This window comes from Etheostoma cragini, chromosome 19, assembly GCF_013103735.1.
Source record: "Etheostoma cragini isolate CJK2018 chromosome 19, CSU_Ecrag_1.0, whole genome shotgun sequence".
Lineage (NCBI taxonomy): Eukaryota > Metazoa > Chordata > Actinopteri > Perciformes > Percidae > Etheostoma > Etheostoma cragini.
This window is the reverse complement of record NC_048425.1, coordinates 8,792,202-8,818,312: the sequence shown is the minus strand read 5'-3', so window position 1 is coordinate 8,818,312 and position 26,111 is coordinate 8,792,202. Positions and strand designations below refer to the sequence as shown.

At 39.8% G+C, this 26,111-nt stretch overlaps 2 protein-coding genes across 2 annotated transcripts; one reads left to right on the top strand and one right to left on the bottom strand.

The window, feature by feature from the left end:
- The first annotated feature begins 930 nt into the window (after window positions 1–930).
- On the top strand, window positions 931–5,202 carry rnaseka (ribonuclease, RNase K a). The gene is made up of 4 exons (XM_034856912.1): window positions 931–1,186; window positions 2,440–2,522; window positions 3,535–3,658; window positions 4,767–5,202. The coding sequence occupies exons 1-4, from the start codon at window positions 1,112–1,114 to the stop codon at window positions 4,782–4,784; spliced, it is 300 nt and encodes a 99-aa protein (XP_034712803.1). The 5' UTR covers window positions 931–1,111; the 3' UTR covers window positions 4,785–5,202.
- alox12 (arachidonate 12-lipoxygenase) lies at window positions 5,065–23,986 on the bottom strand. Its single transcript, XM_034856745.1, has 15 exons — window positions 23,651–23,986; window positions 17,130–17,276; window positions 16,704–16,905; window positions 15,748–15,829; window positions 15,532–15,654; window positions 14,257–14,363; window positions 13,296–13,468; window positions 13,021–13,164; window positions 11,503–11,706; window positions 9,520–9,606; window positions 9,136–9,305; window positions 8,379–8,500; window positions 8,120–8,220; window positions 6,836–7,006; window positions 5,065–5,947 (listed from the first exon to the last, which is right to left on the bottom strand). The coding sequence occupies exons 2-15, from the start codon at window positions 17,274–17,276 to the stop codon at window positions 5,768–5,770; spliced, it is 2,013 nt and encodes a 670-aa protein (XP_034712636.1). The 5' UTR covers window positions 23,651–23,986; the 3' UTR covers window positions 5,065–5,767.
- Window positions 23,987–26,111: the final 2,125 nt, after the last annotated feature.

Here is a 26,111-nt window from a genome sequence, read left to right as displayed (position 1 = left end):
ATCGCCATTCATTCTAGCATGTATTTGGGCCCTGGGTACTCAATATATTCCCACCCAAGTACAACATCCCTGTTAGTAGTGTACAACATCTCCAAGAGTTTAATTCTGGCTTCCATTGGCCTGCTCTACACACTGGGTTTGTGTTGATCCACTGAACATGATGTGTATATTCTACCAGAAGGCTAACTGATGGTACTTTGAATGCAAACTCCTGGTAGTCCTAAATACGCCGTGTAATATGTTATGAATTTCAACATAACCTATAATATTTATTTCACTTAAAGCATGGTAAACATAACATGTTTGTTTGCTTTATATGCCTTGGTTTAACAAGAATAGTGCAATAGTAGTATAGCGAGAGCACCCAATGGTTTGTACATCAGTGTTTGTAGGTAGTTTGAGTTGTTGTTGTTTTTATTTCTTATTCTGTGAAGGTGTAGCTAAAACAAATATACCAAGATGGTGACATGATTGCATTATAGTGGAATATAACAGAATAAAACAATACATGGGATTGAAACCTATATGGCGGCTCTAATTTCTGCCAACCATCAGATGTCATTAAATCCTTCATTTTGTTTCCCTGACAACGGAGGAACCCACCGTTTTAGTTTATATAAACGTTTTGTCGGGGCTAAACGACCTACTAAACTGACTTACAACTTAACCACATAACAACAATGCGTTTTATAACCAGTACGAATCAAAAACCCACCGACAGAAAAAAGTAAGTGCAACTAGGCCTACAGCAATAAAGAAATGCATCATTTTCTTTTTCGTTGTCTGTGTTGGTTGAATGTTTTAGTAATACCGACAGTACCTGAACGCAACACTACAGCTGGCAGTTAGCAGTTAGATCAAATTACGTCTTTCTTTTGAATGCACCTGTTTATGTTGGTCTACTGTAAATATTTTAAAGTCAAAATCTATGGTTTGTAACCGTATGTTCATTACTTAATGTTTAATGTGTAAATTTATTTAAAAAATAAAATAATTAAAAACCTTAAAAACCGGAAACTTCCGGTGTTCGTTGCAGTCACCTGACCGAGTGACAGAAGTTTTAGCAGCAGTCAACATTTGTTTTTTAAAAGAACCCGAACCGAGTGTTGTAATGCGTTGGTTGATTTGTGGACCAAAACTCGCCGCGTGTGGGATTGTGTTGAGCACGTGGGGGGTTATAATGCTGGTGAGTGTTATTCTTTGCTTTACTATATATATATATTTTTTTAATTCTCGCTAATCATACCTTCATTTTCAAGAGACTACAATCAAGCTGAAACATGACTCGGTCGTACTTAAACCCGATCCAAAAGGCAGGTTCCTTGATTGTTTTAGTTTAGCTTAGTTTTTATGCGTATTTAAAAAAAACTCCAGTTTTGATTATTTCCTGTGTAATGGACCACACTCTTTATGTTTCTTTTTTATTTCTCTTATTGAGAATCGCATAGTTTTCATAATCATGTTTGTAGTAAAACCTTTACAGGGTGATCTAGATTTTCAGGGTTGAACCGTAAAATAGCACAGCACAAACAAATCACTGGGTGTTTTACCACTTAAAGTGTATATAGGCTATATAGGCCTGCAGAATAAAATCTATTTGGATGGAGAATTAAAATCAAATAAATAAAAATAAAATTTTAAAGTTAACCCAAATTTAAAGAAAGAAAGGATCGGCATTTCAGGGAAATATAGTAGTCCTCCTAGATATTTTTGTAATTTACTAACTTGAGTGTCACATGGAGAACTTAATTCCTTCTATTACAAAGAATTCGTGAATTCTATATGATACTGGTCCTGGAAACATGGGGAGTCCGGCTTAAGCCACTTCTTTGTGATTGCTTTTCTGGCTGCAAGGCTTTATTGCAAATAAGGACTTTTAATTAAAATGTTGTACGTTCCGGATGCAAAGACCAAACAGAAACTCATCCCACCTACAGTAAATGCCTGTATGTTGTAGATAAATGTTGCCCTTTTACAAAAAGCAGTTTGGTCAAATGAATTGGATGTAATGAAATATATAACTAATATATAATTAACTCGTATTTTAGTATATTGAGTTTAAGGCGCTGACACAACGAGGTCGATGACTTGAGTCTGTTCGTTGTGTGTCGTGCTGTCATCAGCAACATGTTGGATCAGAAAGCGGGCAGTCGGACTCAGTGACCAATCTAATTGGTGGAGTGCTAACCCGGGAATGACGAACGGGGTGATGGTGACAAAAGCCTCTAAAAAATCTGACGAAAATCTTTTAAATTGACCTTTGTCGTTTTGAAATGTAGACAGATTCAGCAACTGCACGGCCTATTTCTTGCTGAAAATGTTTTTTTCAGAAACAAGTTTCGGTGAACTATTTTCAGAGCCTTTAAATGAAAACTCGAGTGAGACTCAACAAAACCCATCAATCCTGCCATGTTGACGAGTGTCCCTCCTCTTTCTCAGGCCATGCTGGGGATTTTCTTCACCACACATTCAGCACTGCTGATTGAAGATGTGCCTTTTACAGATGAAGACATCCACCAAGAGTAAGGCTTTTTCTACCACACCTCTCTCCGGATCTCTGCCTATACAGCTGCACTGAGGCTTGATACGTGCTACGGCTGGGACCATCTGCTTTTGTCCCGATTGGATTCTTTCACAATACATGGGTCCCGATTCCATTTGTGCTGCAGTCGTCATTTATTGCTTCTAGAACAGTGGTGTAGTCAATGTGATATGCAGGTTTACTCAGTATACCCACTAAGAAAGTTCCAGGATTTACATATACCCACTTAAAAATGCCCAATGACACGTAACAACACACTTTCATTATAACTTTGATATATTTTGAAATGTCATCGGTGTTTTTCTACTTCAGATTCAAATTGGTGCACAAATGTGTATCCGAAAACAGGAAATTAAGTTGTTGATGCTCAAAACAACCACCACCCACTATGATATGCAAATGTCCGCTCCCTGGACAATAAACGGCCAATAGAAACACTCTTTCTCTAAAATGACCTGTGATTGGCTAAAGTCTCCTGTCACAGGCTTGAATTTCTAAAGCCTGTAAACAAGAAAGGAGCATGTGCAGAAGTCTAGTTTCCTCTCAGACCGCTTGAGTTATATTACGCTAAAAGATTACTATGGAATATTTGCCCAACGCCAAAAGAGGATCTGTTTGTTTAATAGTCGACTCGGAAGAAAGTGAACATTTTGACATAAACTCCACCAATGCAACAATATGTGGCGTTAAACTGGACGGGCCTAACTGTTGTTAAATTGCAACGGCAGCCAACAGGGGGTGCATTATGTCATCAGGATAATTTAAAAGACTACGGCAACTACATTGTTCGTTTGGCCTATTTCTGTTACCGTGGCGGCAGAAATCTTGGCATGGCGGGCCGCCACTACAAAATCAACAGAGGACACACTGGTGCTGTGTAATAATAAATCTGTGGTGCTGATGTAGCAGGTGGATTTATAACTGGGACTTTTTAGGAATGTCGCCCTTCTGTCAATTTCACCTTGGCTCTAATGTTGTTTGTTCCTCTTCAGTACCAACCCTCAGAGAATCTACACCCTGTACAACAAGGTGGGCTACAACTGCTTCATAGCAGCTGCTGTTTACATCCTGTTTGGATTCTTCTCCTGCTGCCAGATGAAGCTCAACAAGCGGAAGGTGAATTAATTTCTAGTGTGGCTTTCATTGAGTTTAATGTTATTGACTTTTTGTGTGGCAAAGGTCAGAATCCCCCAAACTACATTATAGCTCTAGGGGTGTCTCTTCATGCAGATAAATCTGAGCTACTTTCTTCTGCAGTGATAGGTCCTAAGCGGATGTTAGGACTTGCACCCGACAGCTGTGGATTTTAGTTAGCGTTGAGACATTAAAATATGACCTGGGGGAAATTTGCTTTGAGTAACAGATCCATGAGTTTGAAGGTTTATCAGACACAGGGTTCCACATTAAGTCCCTGAAGGCGCAGGGCAAGTAAAACTTTCCTAATCTGGCAAGTAAATGTGAAGCAGAACAGTGTTTCAAGCGTCCTTGAAGGAGTTTTTTTGGGTGGCAGGGGTCTTAAATGTTTTTTATGCCAAGGACCCCTTAACTGAAAGCACCTGCTCTCATGACTACAGAGACCCAAAACTATTCCAAAGGGGGTAAAATCACCAAAAAGAGACACAAGACAACACAAAGAGACGGAGCAGGGACCCCCTACTACACATATTGTATAGTATTTGGTTGCACATAAAACTGGACCTACAATGATGCATGGGCTGCCTAAAGCATTTAAACTTTTTAGTGCAAAAAATACTAAGCCGTTAAAATATTTATTGTTGGTATGATTTTATTAGTCATGTTTATTGTTAAACATACATGTGGCAGAGTGAATCCTTAGAATTGACTGGATCTGTGGATGGCTATCTTAGTGACTACCTTACCTATGGGCCAGTTAGCCTGTCATTGTGCTACTTTTTTCACAAATAGGCAGATTTTAATTTTTGCTAATAAGATGTTGGATAAGTATTAAGACATTTACATCTTTAATAACACAACAACAATTGGTTGCAGACGAGATAACACAAAGATACAAAATTCCACAAAGAGACACAAATGGAACTTGCATTTTTCATTGAAAAATATAACATTTTCTTGAGTAAGGATGCCTAAAACTTTGCCCAAATACGTGCACCTAACTCTTCCATAAAGCAAGGGAAAACACTGCAGTTAGGAATAAAGCAGGTGTGAAAGTTGTGTAACCTTGATCATTATTTTAATCCTGCAGGAGTACCTGGTGCACTAGTGCCATGCGCTGGCCGGAGGAACTCCCAGCAGCACTCTGGCAGCAGGAGGCTGCGTTTGGAAGCTCGCAGCTCTGATCTGTGACTTCTGTCTCAGGGTTTAAAATTCCTAATTATAAACTACAGGGGAGAGACTGGGCGTTGTGTGGGAGCAGATCCACATTCTGCACCTTTTTATGTATTCAAGATGAGATTAATTCTACCTCTGATCACAAGGGGTGAAATGATTTTCACGGTTTCTTCCTGTACTGTACTAGTGAATGTATTTTTTGATTATTACCAGTATCCGTGTTTGGAATGTGAGAATGACATTAGATCTAATTATTTGTTTCCGTGGACTTTTGTCTGTACAGTGCCTCAGAGAATCATAATTTGAATTGTTGTCATTTATTCAAATGTCCAAGGTTATTGTCCAGCATTCATTTCAAAAATGATATTGTTTATTTGACACAAGGGTGGATTTTTCACTTCTGCAGAACTGGCTCGGTCCCTACATTTTTAAACATGCAGCTTCTTCACATTGAAGCTGAATCATCTGTTAACATCTGTTGCTTCAATTACCAGAATGTAAGTTCCATAATAAAGGGATGATACTACATAAAACAAAAATATTGGCCGTATGAAAAAATGACAAGAGTGCACTGACAAAAAGTGAAGCTTGACAAAATGAGCTTAACTTAGTCAGTGAGTGGCTGATATAAAAAGTGTCATGGAAAACATACTTACGAACGATTTTCTCATTCAGTCTTCACTTCGTTATTCATATTGCTGGAAACTTTCACTTGTACTCCACTACATTTCAAAAATAAAATGTATACTTTTCACCTACTGTAACCATTGCCACAAAATCCAATCAGAAGAAATTTGTAATGTATGTCATTGCTGCTTGGTTGCAAGTTAATGCACGCTCGGTCCCAGTTGGTGACATAATGCCTATTTGTTTCCAAGCGCCAAAACTAAAGAAGAAGTGAGTCTGTTAGTCTTTCTATATAGTGATGCTGTTTTCTATCCGGCTAGGCAGGAGGTAAAGGTACTGAAGCTCCAGTCCTTCATTCTGACTCATGATGTGGCCCTCAATCTCCACCAGATCCGCTCTGAACTTGTCAATTAGTTCATGGGCCCGCCCCTCGGTGAAGTGCTCGTCTGTGTATTTGCCCAAAGGAATCTAGGCAGGAGAAAACAGGAAGTTACTAAAGAGACAGGAACTAAGTTGGGTGTCTATTATAGAAACAAAGGCTGTTGCCTTGCGAGAAAAAACTCTAATAAAAGCAACATTTCTGTCCATGCTGGATTATGGTGACATTTTATACATGCAAATCAATCTTCTGTTAAAATGCTGGATTTGGTGTACCATGCAGCACTAAGATTTGTAACTAATTCCAGTTTTCGCACTCATCACTGTAGCTTGTATGAGAGCGTTGTTCGGCCTTCCATGCATTGTCGCAGATTGGAGCTTTGGTATATTTTTCTTTTTTAAGGCCACACTCTGTAAACTGCCTTTTTACTTATGTTCTCCCCTGATGCCTGAAGTCACCATGAGGAAATGTAATTGTTGATCATATGGGCGAATCATGTATGACATTCTCTGAATGCAGACTCTTTGGTGAAAGTGCCTTTAAAGTTTTTGCACCCTTATCCGGGGATAAATGGCAAAATCACCAACAATGACACAGTTTAAAATTAAGATAAAGAAGTATTTGAGTACTAAATGCACATATGCTGTTACTGAGCACCACTGGCGATTGTGTTGAGATGACATTTAAATGCCAACTGTCTTTTCCTGTTTTATGTTGTTTTTACTGTATATTTTTATATGGGACTTATATGGGGATTATATTGCTGTCTTGGCCAGGACTTTTAAAAAGAGATTCCCAGTCTCAATAGGATTATTTCCTTGTAAAATAAAAGTGGGTGGTGTAGCATGTCAGATCAGCTCCACAGACCAGCTATATGGGATAATTGAAATGCCATCTGCTGTGGTATTTTGTCATTTGTCCAATCAGAATGGAGTATTGTCATTGACACCCTGTAAACCAGACAGAGATGGACTCACTGCGTCTGGTTGAGCTCGGCCCAGATGCCACGTGATAGCCATCTGCACACAGGACTGGCTGACATCAGGAAGGGTGGCCATGATCATCTCCATGGTAACAGCATCCTTGTCTGTTGGTGGGGGGTGTCTCATGGTGCAGGGGGTGTTGGGGACCCAGGCACACCAGTCAAACTGAAAAACAAACATCAACAGAAAGAGGATCAGTTACTGTCACTGTGTATAGGATGTGGGATTTAAAAAAAGAGAATATTCTTTTAGCAAAACTTCACCGGGGCATCTCTATGGAAGAGGAGTAGGGCCAATGTGAAAAATGTATCCGAGTTCTACATTTAAAGTCATAATTCTGACTTTTTATCTCAGAATTCCATGCTTATTGTCATAATGCTGACTTTAAGCATGGAATTAAAATCCGAATTACAATCACACTTTTATGGAAGAGGATTGGGGACAATTTTCTTTTTGTTCAAACAGCCAAACAAAAGTGCAAAACCTGGTCCAGGTGACAACATACAGAAAAGTACACTTCACACACCGAAGAAGGCACAGTGCACCTTTTCCACAATCCTTCCTTGCGTTCAAATGTTTCACTCCAAAACAAAGAGAGGAAATATCGGAAGGAGGGAGACACAACAAAAACACAACAGCAAGAACGAAGCCCCCAGCTCACACTCAGAAACAGACACAGGCAAACACACAAACAAGAGGCATTGACAGGGAGACCGGCACAAGACAAAGGGACTAAGCCCTAATGTGAACTTAGTCTTGCATTGCCAGACCTTTCTCAACAGCGCTGCGGAGGAGGGTCTGGCTAGTCCACACAGCAATTTGGGATGGGAGAAAAACATGCTCTGGTTTATTGACATTTCTTTAAACCAATCAGAATCGTCATGGGCGGTGCTAAGTGCCGAGCGGAGCTACGGTGGCTCGGAAATAGAACCTCGGGAAGGAACTTGTTTTGGTGGAAGATGTGTACGTTCAAAGGTTGTTTTAGTTGCCAAAAAGAAAACTGAGATTGGACAGATAGTCTAGCTAGCTGTCTGAGGAGCAGTTAACCACAGTCCTCATAAATCCACCGGAATTTAGAACACCAACACAGAAAGAGGTAGTTAACGGCCATCCAGCAGAAAAGACATACGGCGGAATTTCCTAGAGCAATCCTGGAAGTGCAAGGTCATGGATATAGACTAAAGTGGCCCTAATCCTCTTCCGTACAGCTCAGAGCTGACTCCATCTTTGGCATCATCCATAAACGTCCCAGTGAGTAGGTGTGTGAGTGCTCAGCACCTGTCCGTTGTTAGTGGCAGCATGCTGGGCTGTGCTGATGAAGATGGACACCGACAGCAGGGTGGAGAGCTCCTCTCTGGTACTGAGCGTACTGGACAGACCTGAACATACATCCACCATCAACATTCAAATAAATAACACATACAACTTTACAGCACTTCACATGAATGGTTGTAAGATTGAAGATTTGTAAAAAAAAAAAAAATCGCAGTTGAAAAAGGGTTTTTAAATGTAAAGTATTAAAATATCAATAACTGACCAAAGTTGGGGAGCTCTGCAAAGCCTTCTTGTGATATGTCTCTGATCCAGGCTTGGAGCTCCAGGTCTTCCTGCACATCCTGGTCTGACTGGTAGAACAGGCTAACCATACCTGAGACAAAACTGAAGGAAGAGGCACAGTTACAGTAGTCTCGCAATACCAGACTCTCCTCCACAGCGCTGCGGAGGAGGTTCCGCACGGAGCCATGGTGCCTCTGCAAAATAGCCTCTGGAAGGAACTTGTTTTGGTGGAACCTGTGCAAGTAGGGAGGCAAGCTGTGGAATAATAAAAACGCTTGCACTTCTATTATTATTATTATTACTAGTAGTAGTGGTAGTTGTTGTAGTAGTATTAGTTTTAGTTTTATTTATTTAATTATTACTCACTGCCATTAGTTGTCACTATAATTGCCACTGTTCATCATTAAACCCAGTATTATAGTTTCCCTTGTGGAATTAGTAAAGTATAAATTAACATTATTTAGAGTCTCTCTATTGTATTATGTATACAGTCTTTTACTATTCTCTGTTTACGGGACATGTTGAAAGTATTTTTGGTTTGTGTACCTGATGCTGGGTGTGCATGCCTCTGTCATGCAAATAACCAACACATCTACTGACGCAACAATGTATTCAGTTCAGTGTCCAAAATCTTGTTTGTTCGTTCCCTATACAGTTGACTATTTAATAAACACTATGTAGGGAATAGTGAATGAGAGAACGGGTTGGAACACAGCTTGTGTTGTAGGATGGGCTACCTGAATATGGCCTCCCACATCATTAGACTGTGTTCTCTGTAGAAGTAGTTCCTCAGCTGGGATACTCCTCTGTCAGAGAAGTCGTTGCGAGGCTGCAGGGAGCGGTAGGTCAGCTCCTTGTACTCCCTCTGAGACAAAATCAGCAGGCCATCACCACCTGTGGACACAACCTACAAACCAACACAACCGCTTATGAGCAACCACATTATAACAGTCATCACATTGTTCAACACAGCACTTGTGTCTGTTTTTTTTTTAAAGATCAATAATGTGGCTGTGGTGAGGTGGAAAGCCCAGTGGCATTAACAGTCTCTGGAAAAAATTGTTTCAAGCCCACATCCACTAACTTCCAAATGCCAAAACTACTGTTTGTGAGTGACGCACCCTTTTGAAGATGCCATTAGGAGAGATGAGCTGAGTGCGCCCCCGACAGTTGATCTCTAGAGTGTAGCGCAGATGAGGAGCCAGGAGCTGCAGGAGGGAAACACAAAAAACTACTCAGGGTGCAACATACAGTACCTGTGTTAGGAAAGTCTCAAACATTAGAACGAATAACTGAGCGGTTACTAAATAAAGATTTACCTGTACTCTAATAGGTCACACGTTAAATGACGAACAGTGACAGGGTTGTTTTTATTCCCTAGTTATTTACAGTGGATTGTATTTTGACAGATGTTTTTTAGATTTTTGATAAGCCACCATCATTTGACCTCAGCACTTCCTGTAGATGTTTCAAATGAAAAGCTTGCAGGTTAAAGGGATTTATTATGTCAAGGACTCTCTATAACTTAAAAAGCCCCAATGGTGTGAAAAGGTAAATACTTCCTGTCTCCTTAGTGCATTACAGATTATTTATCTTCACAGAGAAATTCAGTTACTACAGTCCCCTAGAGGACAGAGGGAGCACAATTTAAAAGGCATATGGGAGAGTGTCAGCTTGAAAATATTAAGATATTGCACATACATAAGAAATTTCAATCGACCATTTTAAAATACATAACCAAAATTACGTTTGTGGAAAATACATTACAGTCAGTTACTTTGCATTCAGCAACTTAATAACAGAGGGAATGAACGATTTGGAGTAACGGGCGATCTTTCTAGACGCAGCCTTGTTTTAAAGTGTAGTGAACGTTGTGTGGATGGATGAAAAGTTACATTTGCCTAATTTATTAAAGAGCCCTTATTAATCTTTTTTTTTTATTTTCTTGTAGTGTGTAATATGGTTTATTGTGCATGTAATAGATGTATAAAGTTTCACTCCACTTCAAACATTTCACTCCAAATGAATCTTTCTCTCCCCCTTTTTCCTCTACTGTCTGAAATGCCTCATCCACATTTCTATTTGAAATTCCTCAATTAGTGATGTCACAGATTGAGAAGTCCAGTTTTCATATGTGCTGCCCATTGGTGCTGCCTGAACAAGCAAAGCTAGTTATTTAGACAGAGGAGCTGCAGCAATGGCCAGTATGAGAAACATAAAATGTTTTTTGAACATCAAAGCATGTAAACCTACTCTAGTAGACCCCAGAAGTACCATCATGGTGCAGAGAAAACGTATAATAGGGGCTCTTTAATATTTTTTGCTTTTGCTAAAATTAGGTATTTACCAAGGGGGTAAGCCTCTCCTCTCTAAGCGTAGCTCATATGGCGCCATTTTGATGCTACCAAGCCATCGCCCGCTGTTAGCAACCCATTGACTGCCATTCATTTTGGCACCACTTTGACAGCAAATAACTTTACATCTGCAGTGTTTCAAGACTCAATTTGTCCGTTGTTTATTTCTAAAGAAACACAACAATGTATAAAGGCTCCTTTACCTTGTAGCTCACCTTGTGGCTCCGTAGCAGACGTTTTTGTACAAATAGGCTAACAATTGTGTCATAATCACATGACTTACTGTTGCACAGTAGAGGAATCACCGTATAGTACAGGGTAAGCTCGCAGACAGTTTGGACTTACATTAGCTTTTTAGGTTTAATTAATAATGTTAACTAGCATTTTAGTTAGCAGTAATTAGCCTTTGCCTATGTTATCTCCTACGCTCTCCGTCTCTGCAAGATTGGGAATGGTTGAGATTTCTCTTGCACAGCTACCAGAAGACTTACAACTTTCAGACACGTTGCTCACGTCACATCTACGTTGTCAACCTCAGTTGGAGGCTGCGCAGTAACGCTCAACCATCACCGGAACAGTGCTTCTAATATCCTTCACTGGTCTCTGTCCAGAACAACGGGATCTGTTGGTTCATTTCTTTAAATGTTTATGGTATTTACCCGGCTAAAAGCCACATTATGAAAAAAAAAATTGTCTCAGACATGGCCTAAATATTCCCAAAAAACTATAGCTCTGAATAATAGGGCTCACCTTATATATAGGGTGCACAGCAGGCAGCTGTCTCAGAGTAGCTACACAAAACACCTCCACCACCAGATGAGTCCTGAGCAGGTGAGACAGCAGCTGGAACACCTGGAACTCAGCGTGACGCACCCACATCTTGGCCAATAGCCAGGCCAGGGGCGGGTCTCTGGGCAGGAATATGGGCGTGTCCAGGCCTGGAGTCTGCTCTAGCTGAAGACAAGGAAAGGAAACTATTACAGTCCTGTTCCACCGCATAAAAGGAAACCTGAACTTTACCTATCTAGGACCTCCCAGACCTTATGAAGTTCAGATTTTATTCACGAGGTTTGTTTCCACTGTAGGGTTTAGTTTAGTTTATTGGTTTACACATATGCAAATCCTATTGATTGATATACACATAATCAGTATAAGATTTGATGGAGAGATGCAAAATATGAGAGGGGCTTAATTTGGGCACTCTCCAATACATGATGAATACATGAAAATTACACACAATAAAACAGAATAAATATGAAAGGTAAAATAATATATAATATATTTAAAACCAAAATGATGTTGACATGATTATTATATTAGAGTAGTACCTGCAACATAGGATTTTAAAATGCTATACAGCCTTTCTTTGATGTTCATATAATTTAATTGTATATAATAATTATCCATTCACTTTCCTTCTTTCAGTTTTTAGATTTTTACAACTTGTTCACAGGTTTACCTTAGTTTTTTCAGAATGTTTTGGGAAAATGACATCCCGTATTCTGAGATTGTATAAATATTTCTCAGGTTTAAATGCAGTATTTTCAGTTTTATGTTGTCAATATTTCTCAGGTACACATTCTGAAGTTTCAGGTTTTCATTCAACAATCTCATATTTTCAGTATTCTCAGGATACATTCACTAATCCTTTTTTTTAGGGTTTTCATTTAATATTCTTAGACTTTCATATTCAATACTGTCATATTTAAATCTACTGTTGCCCCCATGAAGAATTCTAAGTAATGACAACAAAACTGTTGGTGCGTCCAAATGATACAAGACTTCTGTGATTGCACACACACCCTCAGCCCTCCTCCACACAGTTGCTAGTAGCCAAGGAGTGCACGGAGGATTCATAAAACATGATGGACTCTTTAGAAGAGGTAATTATCTTTCCTTGAGCTTCTGCGTGGGAAAGTCACCAGATGACACAATCTTCTGAACCAACTCATAGTGAGAAATACAGAGAGTTGTGTGGAGCTGAAAGTCTTAATCAGTTTTTAGCAATTCATTTGGCAATGACTTGAATGTAACGGACATTCATTAATATCAAAAAGTCATGCACAAAAGCTTTAATTGTCTAACAACTCGTTCTAAAAGAAAATCCCAAAACCATTTCCCCCAAAGACTTAATTGCAAAATATACAGGTACCAAAGTTTTATTGAATATAATGTGGGTCTGTGTGATTGTGTGCATGCACATCAGTGACACGTTGAGGTCATTCACTATTATAGTGCAGGTCTGCTTTATAGGTGTGAACGATGTACCTGTATAGCAATCGGTATGAGTCCGTTATCTGGATGTTGGTACAGGAGACAGAGTGGAGCAGCGATGTACTGAGGTTTACCCCTGATTGTGTTGGTGGGAACCCCATCCAAGATGGCGTAGTCTAACAGGTAGATATTCCCTGCCTGGACAGGAAATAAGCAGAATTAAATGATTGACCAGGTTCAAGACATACAGTAAGTAAAACAATTCTGCAGTTTATGGAGTTACATTAAACCCTGTCTAGATGATTAACAGATGTAGACCATATGTCCACCTTAAGTTCTTTGTCCAGGTTGGTCTTGGGAGCCATGGAGCTCTGCACCATGTCTGCTACCAAAGGGAAGTTCTCAGGAAGCTTCTTGCAACTTTTGATCATCCTTGGGTTCGAGCCATTCATACACTGGTAGCCAAAGAAGGAGTCCTCCTTCCAGTGCTCCATGCAGTACTCTGAGTGAAACGCACACACATGTTGGGTGAGTGATTAAATCTGGTGAGTAAATGTTTACTAGAAAGGCAAGACCATCTGCTTCCGCTGGACCCCATGGGACTTTATTTCATAAAAATAGGTCGGGTAGTGAAATGTGAGAGATGATACATGTTCAATCCCATTTGAATTGAGCCATGATTTACACTTATGAAGTCCGTCAATTTAAAAGATAATTTTGCAAGTGAAGAAAGTCACAGTTTGTCTCAGGTTTGTCATAGTACTACTTAGTTGTGTGAAACCACTCAGTGAACTAAACCTCTGGTCTCACACAAGTAACTGTGTAGGCAGTGTTTCTCAAATGGGGTACCCCCTAGGGGTACTTTGGAGTACTGCAGGGGGGTACGTGAGATTTTTGTTTCAATATGTTAATTTAAACTCATCTAACTTCAGAAAACACAAACTCTTACACACATTTTTAACTAGAAAGTGTACCCTCACCTATTATGGATTCTTTCAGTTGCAATGTTGTTGTTTTGTAAATCAGACAGTGGTGGTCCAGCGCTGTGATGTAACTCTTTATAAAGACTTTTTTTCTACCAAAAATTGCTTCGTTTTTTTTTGGGCTCAGAGAATATTCCCCAGGGTGTACATTATTAAAAAAGGTTTGAGAACCAGTAGTGTTTATCAAACATTACACATATCTCGTGTATTAGAAATGTAGTGTCTAATAGAAAACTGCCCAGCCATTAGTTTTTCGTCATTTTTCTCATCAGGTTTTGGGTGGAGTACATAGTGTGTATATACACACCAGCTATGGGACTACGCAGCTTCCAGAAGATCCGTTTGAAATCGTCCAGGTCATTCCAGGATTTTCCAAACCTGATGGCCATCTTCTTCAGAGACAACTCCAGCAAGCTGGAGAGAAGAGAGAGGGCATTGAGATAGACTGCACATTGTAGAAGCTCAACTCTCATCTGACGGGTTGAACTTGATTTTAAATTCAAGTTTAAAATTATGTTTAGGTAAGGGTAAGGTATGCGTTTAGTTGTGATGGTAAACGTTAAGGCCCTGACACACCCAGCCGACGGCCAGGGACTAGTTGCCATGACGTCTGTGACATCAAGTTGTTACATTTGACTTTTAGACACCACACTACTGCACTAAGGGCAACCTGCACAATTGGTTTATTTACATTTAGCATACATTTTAGCATATTGTTTAAGCAGTTTAACATTTTAGTTTTATAATCCTGTACATATTCAAATATTTGTTCTTTTATTTTATTCATATTATTATTTCATGTATATTGCATGTGTGCATATTTTTCCTAGTATTTCATTTATATTTATATTCTGTGCTTTGTGATTGATTTTGCTGCTGTAACACTGGAATTTCCCATTTTTCTTGGGATCAATAAACATCTATCTATCTATCTAATTTAGAGGCTGACCGGCTGCTTAGAAAGCTAGCCTGCATGCTATTGCTAGCTGGCTAATTGTTTAGCGGTGCATAGAGAGAGGGCTATTACAGTTTTTGTATTAAATATCTCTGAGTAGAATATTAGTTTTTTAACTTTTATTGTAATGTGTGGGTATGAAGAGATCTTTTAAAAGACATGTTATGGTTGGAATAAAGTATGTATAGTATGTGCAGTAATTCTGTATATCTTGTTGTAGGTCATCTCATGGACATAATGTCCCAAAAATAGTTATTCCTATCGGTTGTACCTGTGTTTTTTAAAAGGAACATTCAAATGTAATTTTTGAAAGCCCTTATATGTGTATTGGATAGATCAGATGAGATGAAAAACGAGCCTTGTGTATGCCTTTCCTCACTCTTGTTTTCAAGCCAAAAGAAGGCAGATGAAGGGGGGTGCTTGGAACACACCCCACAGACTAGGCCGACGGTCATTCACCGTCAGCCCAACTAGGACTGACAGCCAACGGTCAGCTTGGTGTGTCAGGGCCTTTAAGGTTAGAGGCTAGCTACCCTGAACTGTCAAATGTATTGTCTGTTCAGGGTCCTCACAAGTGTTGAAAAACAAATGTACATGTGTGTGTGAATGTGTGTGCGCAAGACCTACGCATAGTGTAATGAATGTTCAAAGTCGCTCCTCTTCTCATTGTCAAAGCGGGCGTCTTGAGGTAAATCTGTTTCTGTTTTAGCGTCGACACATCTGGGGATCCCTGGAGCCCATGTTACCCATCTGAATGACAGAAGCACACAGCAATATACAAAATTAATACATGCAACTCACATCCAGTATGGAGAGTAAATCTTTGTGTTGTGTGTGTTTGACCTGTAAGTGGTCTGTCTCTCCTGCAGCTCTGTCTTCCTGTGTGCCAGCAGCTGAGGTAAGGAGTCGTCCCTCAGTGTCTTCGCTACACAGGCAGGAAGAGAAGTGAGACAGGAAAGTGCACCTTAAGCAACATTACAGTTGTACAGGGACTCATGACCACTGACCCCCCCACCCCCAAAACATCAATTTATTCTCCCACGACAAGGCCATTTTTACATTTTCATTGTTTGATAGGAAAACCTTATTTGGTACTTCTTCTAGTTTTGGTTGGGGTTATGCATGGATATATTACATTAATTATCAGGCCCACAGGAATTGTCCTCAGCCTTGCAACCAATTGTTGTCCAGTTGCGTGGTATTGCTACAAAAAAATGGGGATGGAACCCAAATCCTGAATGCTAATAAACCTGTTTAAAACAAAACCAAGTATTTATAAGTAGCCTAGCATTAGCCATATCGTCCCCACAGTTTATGGGCCACATTAGCACCATCTTTCCCAACCTTATCCATGTTGTAGTTGCGATGGACATATCAAAACTTTCTCTCGCCTTTGTTCCACATAATAATTTCACGCTAAAATGGAAAGTAACTGTGCACTGCTCCTCTGAGTCTTCACTAATTTAGCCATCTCAGTACAGGCTGGTTCATAGCAGGTTCAGTTGGACAAAGGATTATAAAACAGCAGAATGAATCCACACATGGGGATTTGCATGTCACTGTGTCAAAATAAAAAATAAAACCCAGGGTTTGATCCTTGGCTGTCAAATTAATGAGAATGGCACCCTGCAATGTATCCATTGCAATGTAAGAGCTACAGCCCTGGATAACTAGTCGGCTACAGACCAGATCCCATCTCCACGGGATCCTTTTGGAGTTGGTTGCCTTGCTCAACGGTACCAATACAGCTGACCATCAGGGACCATGAAAGGATTCTAAATGCTTTGAGTCTTACCCACCTGTTCCCTCTCTTATCTCCACCTTGACGTCTCCTATGAGCCAACGGTAACAAGGGAAAGTCAGCACTTTGTCTCCACCTGGAGGCTCCACTGTGACGTAGCGACAGAACCAGTTATCTTCCAACCAGTACTTCTGTTTCTGCAGTCTGACCAGCAGCAGAGAGCCTAAATGTGAAGGACTGGTTACCTTGTACTGATCCACCTGACAAAGATGGCGGAGAAAGGATTAAATTATACCTTTGATCACTTTTTAAACTACAGATATACCAATATCAGTGTTGGAAAAGGCTCTGTTATCACCGCTGGTATCGGTGCTACTCAAGCACCAATCTGATACCACATAATTCAGCCCCGAAGAAAATCAAATTTAAAGTAGTCTGTAATCTAATTTAAACACACATCAGCATGCTTATTATTCGCACTCACTGCTCCGCGACAGAAGTCCAGTCCAGGGTTGTCTAGCAGGGTGCGCTCACTCTCTCCTTTCTCCCCCACCAGGGTCACAAAGATGTAATTGTTAGTTCCTGAATACTCTGATGTTCCAGTTGCCACTGTTACAGTGTAGACTTCCATCTAAGGACATAAACACATAACAGCATGTTGATGACCACTTTACCTGACAACATGTGGGTGCTTGCCTCTGCCACTTACTGTACATACCGAATGCTTGCTCTTGGGGGGATTTGTGGCTCTCTGTAAATTATAGAGTGTGGTATCTAGACCTGCTATATCTGTAAAGTGTCCTGAGATAACTTGTGTTGTGATTTGACACTATCAGTAACATTGAATTGAACTCCTGTCTTGCTGCTCCAGAAGCATTATGTTAAAGCGTTTGGAATCTGAACAAAAAAGTTGCTAACACAATGGCTTGAGTTGCTAAACGTGAAGGTCCTTTTTTTCTCGAAAAAGTAGTTAAACAATGCAGGCCATCTACATCATAAACATAAGAAACAAAACAAAAAACGTATTTTTAAAATCACAAGGTTTTCACTCGCAAAGTTTCTCAAAGTTACACGACACCTGTCTTTTGATTGACTGACCCCCATGCTTAGGTGGCCAGTGGTTTATATATGTTAAGCCCCTCCCACTGGACCAAACAACTCTTAATTGCATCAATTATATCTCAATTATGTTACCATTTAGACAAGAAGCTCATTTGAGATGAACTGCACCTCGCCTGTAAATTGGACGCGAAAAGGCAGCAGCAGCCGGGGCCGGTGACCAAAATCTGCTCTCAAGTCGGAAAGTTTCTAGCTGTTTCGAGAAGCCTTCAGGTTGAGCAGAAAGTGACAGAAACACTGTGGTCTGATTCCCTTTTTTTTTTAAATGTGTTAGACCCACATATCAGCTTGTACAAGTCTCTAGTTGTTTTAATTGTGATAGAGTAACTCCCATATGCTCTACATAAGATCGGTTGCCGTTTTTAATTAACAATAGATTGTATGTGATCCATGATCTGAACAGATTTAGTCTCTTTGACTTTGAAATGGCACTATCAGACACACAACGTGTGTTCTGTACAGAATAAGCCTTTAAATCAGACAAATGGCAGTTAAAAACCCTTTGATTCAAAATCAATAAAAACTTCATACAAAACGTCATCATGTTGAGTTGATTCTAAACCAATCAGCTGTTAAATTAGCTGAGAGGCCGACAATTCCTAGCATGCTCTGGGTCCACCTAGGACTTGCAGTCGGTGAAAAGCTTCAACTCAAACCTATAGTACCCAGCAATACAGCATGAAGTGGATAAGTTCTGGATAAGTGGCTTTACCTACACCCAAGCCCCTTAACCCTTCAAAGGTGGTTATCAAGTGACTCTCTGGCTTTCCCGAGATCAACACGTCAACAGAGCAGCATTGGTAGTTAGATAAGATGATCATGGTGATGTTTCTGAGGAAGACCACATATTTTTACAGTAAATTTTGCACTTATGTTTACAAATTAGAAGATTTCATAAGCATTTAGATTGTCCAGAAGGTCTTTGGAATCAAAGTGTTCCTCAAAATTGAATAATCTGTAGGTGTTACATATTGTGTTTGAGTGCACTGACACGCTGACATGCGTGTCTTTCCCTAGTAATAATTTGAATATCATTCTGAAAGTAAGCAAATGTTTTGAACCCCACTGATGCAAATGAGTGAATAATGCAAAAAGTATGTGGTCTAAAATACACAGGACTGTTGCAGGATGGGACTTGCGGTTGAGATGTCTATGTACAGTAATAATAGTACTGTAGCATGGATGAATGTTGCGGCTACCTTTGTATTAATAAAAAGAACACGGTTCACTTTGATGTTCTCATTCTTCTCTAAGCCCTGAGTATGGAGAAAATAATACTGATGGTGGATATATTTTTAGTATTGACAAACTAAGCAAAACGTGAAATTTTGATTTGTCTCTGTAGCATATTTACAGAGGCTTTTTTTGGCCTTTCTTTTTGATTGGACAGTTGACAACGTGAAGGGGGGGGGGGGGGGGGGGGGGGGGGGGATGATAGTCAGCATGTTGGAGTAAACAACATCATCATCAACATGTGGGCGCCCGCTCTACCAACTGAGCTATCCGTGCTATCCCCACGCAAACACAAAATAACAATTGTGCACAGATTAATAAACTGTAAAGGAAAAAAATTAAGGCATGTTCAGTCAAGATGCATTCATGGGACCAATAAGACTTTTGTTACTGGCTTCTGACTTTCAAAATAAAAGCAGTAGTGAGTTGGTGTTAATGTAATCTCACTTTGCCAGACCCCCCTTCAAAGCACGCTAAAGGAAAGTCTGGTAACTCCACACATAGCATTTGGGGATGTGAGGAAAACGTGTTCTGGTTTATTGGCATTTCATTTAACCAATTTGAATGGTCATGGAGGGCTCTAAACTCTGTACAGAGCTGGGGCAAAAATAGTTGTGCGAGAGAAAAAGATTGGACAATTATTAAAAGAGATATATTATTACATGTCCTATTCTCTATGGTGCATTTAAATTATTTAGACAGGGAAGCAGGGCATGCTTTTGGGGCGTGGCTACATCCGACCTGTCAATCAGGACAGATGTTTAGCAATGCTAACCGTGGCACTGTGTCCATTAGATTGCCATGAACTTCTTTTTGGGTGTCTGTCTGTGTTTTCATCTTAAACTTAGACCCTCTCACCTCATCAAAAGGTTGTTGGAACATTTTGGTTGCCTTAAAATGTCTTGTTCAGCATCCTGCAATCCAAACTATTTAGCTATGGCTAGCTTTAGCTGGTAATTTAAGGGAAAGTTGGCCTTTTTTCCGTGTACTGCAGTGCATGCAGATGAATGGCACCAATTTGTGTGGATGACTCACTTCCAAAAAGGTTGGCAACATTGCCTCTTCAGCGTTTACCTTAGCACAGCGCCATTGGAACCATGAACCATGCATCCTTGGCCGCGTCTTCCTTCCAAGCTCTACCCTCTCGTCAAAAATCATTACACAAAAAAACAAGTTGGCGATGATCGTATGCCCAAATTTGAGGATTCTAAAACGGCAGTCCACAAACCAATGGGTGACGTCAATATTTTTACAGTGTATCTGCCCACTGCTACAAAATATTCACTCAGAAATCTTTCTTTGTTCCCAGGTTTTAGGCTCAGACCAACACCTTTAAGTCTATTATACAAATTGTATAATCAAACTGGAGCTTTGAACCCAGGCATGACCATGCACTGCATGCTGTTTGGGCAGTGTGTTTGCAGTTTCCAGAAGCAGTCCGTGCGAGTGTGCAGGCATGTGTGTATGCATGTGTGTACACTGCATTAGCCCACAGTGTAAACACAGCTGGTTGCCTGCAGATACAAAAGCCCTAATACTAGGATCATATTCAGCACGAGGACATTGATACGGCTGTTAGGCATACTAGGATTTAGGATGTGTTATTTGTAAGCCACAAAAGTGTTAATGGTGCAGCCTGATATCCAGACTATTAATGATTTTAAGCCGTTGACTATTAAGTGTCTTAGCGGCTACTTATGTTCCATTGCTGCATGCAAAGATATAGATAAATATTTATACTGCAAACTAGATTTCCACATGTGTGCAGAAGTAAAGAAGTTTATGAACAACGGGATGTAAGTAGTGTATGGTAAATGTGTGAATGTGGAAACATTTTTGCAAACTTGGAATCAAAACAAGCTTTTAATGGTGGGATAGCATAAACAGAACATTAAATTCGTAGGGACCTGAATAAAATGGCCTTCTGATCTTGGAACAGGAGGAGACTACTAGAACTGTTGGGTCCTTGTAAATTCTGGAGTGTGGTCTATCTGTATAGTGTCTTGAGATAACTCTTGTTATGAATTGATACTATAAATAAAATTGAATTGAATTGAACGTTGTCAACCCGGACACTACATCTGTGGTTCAACATTTAAACAGGAATGGGACACCAGCAACATGCTGGCACTCTGTTGTTATCCATCTAGGACAACATATATTATATATATATATATATTTTTTTTGGCACCACTTATTAGTCTGTGCCTTCATTTAGTTGCTAAGACAATGAAATACTGCATTGCATTATGCAGTTGTATATGAGCATAATGTAAACCAACAAAGATTTTGACACAAGCCCCTTCTGGAAAACCGGGCCACATCATTGGCTAATAATGTGGAACACAGGAATTTTGAGGGCCCATGGAGGTCATATTTTATAATAGTTGTACCCTATTTTGTGTGTACAAAGTACAATATTTTACTTTTTTTGTTACAGTATTTTTACTCCACTACATATCCACTAAGCATCTCCCTTACTTGTACAAAATAAAAATCAGCACAAATTTGTGAGACTGCAACAAAGCAGTGGATCATTGCTCCTAGATTACACGTTGATGCACGCGCCATTCAAATGTCGGTGATGTAATGCCTGTTTGTTGCAAATTGCCAAAACCATAGGCCTCAACTAAGGATGAGGAAGAGGAAGCATAATAATGGAAGTACTTGCTGCAGGCGCTGCCGCCGGTGGAACAGACGAGGGCTGATAAAGATAACAGTACACCCACACAAATGTTTGCATCTGTTGGAGTGAAAGATCCTTCCTCATGCAAAATTGAAAATTCTGTTTCTACTTTGCTCTTTGTTGAACTCTCCAAATATGCAGTGTTTGGTCCTTTAACTTGAGGTAATTTTGCCTGGAAAGTTCTGGGAAAGACTTTGAAATTGATGTTTAACAAGGAGTGGAAACCTTAATATTATGTTTTATTACTATAAGGAAGCCACAATAAAGTTTATAACCAAAGTACAAAAGAAGAATCTGAGAAATATCAGATACTTTGAGACTTTTACTCCACTAATATTGTAAAAGGTGACTAGTCAAAAGATCCTTTTTGGAAGTAGAGCATGTATTAGTAGCACTTTCAAGTACTTTAAACAAGACTGATGGTAATATTCCAAAGTAGATGAGATCCGTCATATTGGTTGGAAAAAATTCCGAAACTAAAATCTTTGGGACAGAGAAAATATCACGGAGATCTCCCTGCGTCACAGACAACTTGGCAGTTAAATGGAGATCTACGACAGAACAGGCCACAGCATGTCCATCCAACACCTGTTTGGAACATTCTGCATGTACCATTGGTACATTTACAACTGTTTTTACTGGGTTTAAGATTTTTTTATCGAAGACAAGAGAAGCTGTTTTGCAAATATGTGTAATTCATCTGTTCCTGTCTTACATGTTTAGGAACAACTGGCGTTAATTGAGATCATTAAATTGTTGATGTGTGGTAAAAATATAAATGGAATTATGTTAATCTACAGACGTTTTGAATCTGCATTATTGTATTTTTGAGGATGCAAAGAGTTCTAAAAGTGGGGATGTGTTAGTACATTCCGTTGCATACTGTACATAGTTTTTATCTGATCAGTGTTAAAACTGTTTGTATTATGACAAGACAGAACAATGTTACTGCTGTTCTCCGGTATTTGGGAGCCGCTGCCTTGTCCTTGTCTGGAGCACGGTGTGACGCTGGGAAAAGAACAGGCGCCCCTGGCCTGTGTGAGTCAACATTACTGCTTTATTGTGACTGTGTGATTTATCTCATTCTGCACTGTATTACAAGAACTGATGTAGAAAGCTTTTTGGGCATTTGTTTTTCTTCACTGATGCTGTGAGTACTGTAAAACGGATTCTACTTGCAAGTAAACAAACTCTATTACAACTTAAGAGGTTTCTGTCTATTCTTGATAATGAAATTATTCTAACAGAAGTATAAACATAGACCATTCCATCCCTATATATATGGTATATATATTCCACATACCATCCCTATGGGTTTGTACGCAATCCATCGCATCTGCACATGACACAAGTCCCGTCACACTCCGGCCAACCCTTCTACATCCCTAGCTGTACCTGGAATCGATTTTTTTGGTTGGATGCCGAGCAACTCCTTTTGAATGTGCTGCATGCTCTGCGACTCAAGTACCACGAGCAAATTGTTTCTAAAACTCCCCGTCAAATTTGAAAAAGCGTATTGATTTTGACTTTGATTTATCCCTTACATTACATTTATGTTTATATTTCAAGCAGTTTTGAAGTCAGTACTTTCACTGGAGTAAAAAACTTAAGTTAATACTTAGGTTGAAGTATAGATACTAGGTAAAAAAAAGTGAGTAGTGAATTAGATGCAGATGGTGAGAGCAAACACAGCCACAGGTTCCTGCACTTCAGTGTCAGATATTCCTGTAAACTCAGCAGTCCGTCTAGTAACAATGCTGAGTCACATCGGTGCATTCACTGTTATCAGCATCTTAACACTAAAATTATGGTTAGTTCTACATGGCTGACAGGACACCATGTGCTAAGACTATTAGGCTTTAAAAAACAATTATATCTTTCACACCTAAAAGTAAAGAGCATATTTGAAAACATGGGAACAGATGTAGCTTCCGTGGGGTGTATGAACCCAAGTAACAAACACTCACCTGGATGCAGAATTGTGTTCACAGCTGAGTATCAGATTCCAAAGAAGAGGAGGGTCGACTTCTTTTTCTCAAGATGTCCTCTGGCTCCGTTTGGATTCTGTCACTTTTCTCTTTTTTCCTTTACCAGTATCCTAGTTCTTTTCTTTCTCTCTTATTTAAAGTCTTCACAGATCAACAGTTATCTGGTTAGCATGGCATTTCTAAATGAAAGAAATCCGGCTCTGATTCTCTGGTTGAATCTTTCCAGCAGTTTGTTTCTTTAACACACTCACTCCCACTCACTTTGGCTCTCACTGACTGACTCTCCCTCTTCTGCTCTTCTCAGTCAGTCCTTTGTATGTTCCACCCTTGCAGGGAGGGAGAGAAATTTGCAAAAGGAAGTTGGGTCAATATCTGGGCTGCACAGATGGGTCTGTGAGATAGCACTCATGTTACACTTCAACATACCAGCAGTGGGAGGAAAAACTCAAAAACTGATGTTTTGAAAGAGGTACATGAAGTAGTACACCAATTTTAAGTAATGGCAGAATACTGGCTGAAGTCTTTGATGGTAAAAGTTAAAGAAACTGTCTTTTAACCAGACCTACATTAGGCCAAAGCGCTGCCACAAAGGAAGAACTGGTTTGGCAATAAATCAATGTCCGTACTTTAAATATCTTTCAGTGCGTTGACCTATTTATTTCACATTGGTGCATGCTCACCACGTTGCACAGGTATATTTGAGTTGGTCCATTTCAGGTAGGTTTTATTCTGCTTTCCAACTTCACACTAATAACACAACACTACCGACAAGCCACTAACACGGTGAAAAGCTGTAAGCTTTCCCCTTGGCCACACACCTTTATGCTTTCTGGTGACAATGCTCTACCCAGTGATCAAATACAAAACTGCATATGCATTAATGTCACCAACGTGGTATATAAACAAAACGCAAAGCTACAAAATGGCCTCAATAGAAACATTCCTATATTTTGTAGGCTTGTAAGAGTTTGAATATTTGTATCAAGCTGTCAAAGTGTGTAGCTCCTCGATGATCCCTCCTCTATGATCGCTCACCGGGGGAAAAATTAGAGCTTAGAGACCGTTTTCACCGAGGGGGGACAGAACAACTTCCAGTTCTGCCAGGTTGCGTCGAGGAGCTATCAAACAAGGGACATGAGATGGTGCCATTGTAGTGGTAATAGTAGTACAGATACATGTAACCAAAGCACGACTTCTGCCTGCCCGGACACTTGTAGCTGTACGTCATTAGCGACATGTGCTGAGGTTAGCGCAGTGATTCCCAAACCTTTTTTCTGCAGAAACCCCTATTTAAAAAGGTCTAGTTAGTTGTAAATTTGGTGTAGCTTCGTCGTCTACTTTACATTCATCTGGCAGTCTTTTCCAAACTTGTCCAGACTGTGGTAGCAGTGCAGCAGAACGATACATCAGTTAATAACTGTTGAAACTTAGGCCCCCCAGTTTGGGAACCACTGGGTAACATGCTAATTGGCGTGTGAGTCAGTCAAGCTATTTCAAGGACAAAAAACTAAATAAAGTAAAAACTGGAGAGTGGCCTATGGGTGCGTCGCCGTTGCGTAGCGGTTTTAGGGGATGCGAATAGAAACACATCCAACATGCTGATGCACATTCAAAGGCCTCACTCAGATGTCCCCATAACCAGGATGATAAATGTAAACAGCCAAGGTGGAGCTAATTCAAACACCGCCCTAATGCACAAGTTGTATTTTGTAATATTCTATGTATTTTATATTTTAAATTGTATAGCATTAAGGATCCTTTTTAGTTTTAAAGCTTGTGACCTGTTGCCTTTTGAGAGTGTTTGAAATGTTCCTTATTTTTATAATAAAAAAAGATGTCCAAAGTTTCTACTGTCTTTTTATAATAAACAAAGTTATTTCATATATTTTGACAACAAAAGCTTCACCACAAAAACTTGCTAATCTTTTTGACATCAGGTTGAAATACAGAACTAAATATCTTCAAAAGAACTTCCCATTGTTCTCAAAACATCTGATAAAATGAGAAGTCTGATGGGTTACGAAACATTATCTTATCCTCCAGATGATGATGTAACCAGCCCTGACACAGCTGTGATGTAACCCGAAACAAGACAAAGATTAAAGTATGTCAGATTTGGGTTGGTTAAATTGTTAAAACGTCCTGTGCCATCCAGCTCTTAATATCTGAAAGACAGGAGCAGATTGTGGCTACAATAGCAGTGTATGTAAGGCTTTAGGGGTTAAGGAGCTCTATATTATCAGCATAGAGGCACACATTTTACAGTCCATAAGATGTCTACTCCAGTGGCAGCATTTATTGTGAATTGAGAAGACAGTACCCAAAACTAATCCCTGGGGGACACCATAGGTAAGAACGCAAGTGTGGAAAAGAGCCCTCGGATTACAAACCTGTGTTTCCAGTCTATTTACAGAAACAAAATAATGTTTAAGCGTATCAA

Coding starts and splice junctions, on each gene's coding strand:
- rnaseka (XM_034856912.1), top strand. CDS start 1,112: ATGCGTTGGTTGATTTGTGGACCAAAACTCGCCGCGTGTGGGATTGTG. Junction 1,187..2,439: donor CGTGGGGGGTTATAATGCTG/GTGAGTGTTATT, acceptor CCTCTTTCTCAG/GCCATGCTGGGGATTTTCTT. Junction 2,523..3,534: donor GATGAAGACATCCACCAAGA/GTAAGGCTTTTT, acceptor GTTCCTCTTCAG/TACCAACCCTCAGAGAATCT.
- alox12 (XM_034856745.1), bottom strand. CDS start 17,276: ATGGAAGTCTACACTGTAACAGTGGCAACTGGAACATCAGAGTATTCA. Junction 11,707..13,020: donor TCATACCGATTGCTATACAG/GTACATCGTTCA, acceptor CCTTGTCTTCAG/CTAGAGCAGACTCCAGGCCT. Junction 8,221..8,378: donor TGCAGAGCTCCCCAACTTTG/GTCAGTTATTGA, acceptor ATGTATGTTCAG/GTCTGTCCAGTACGCTCAGT.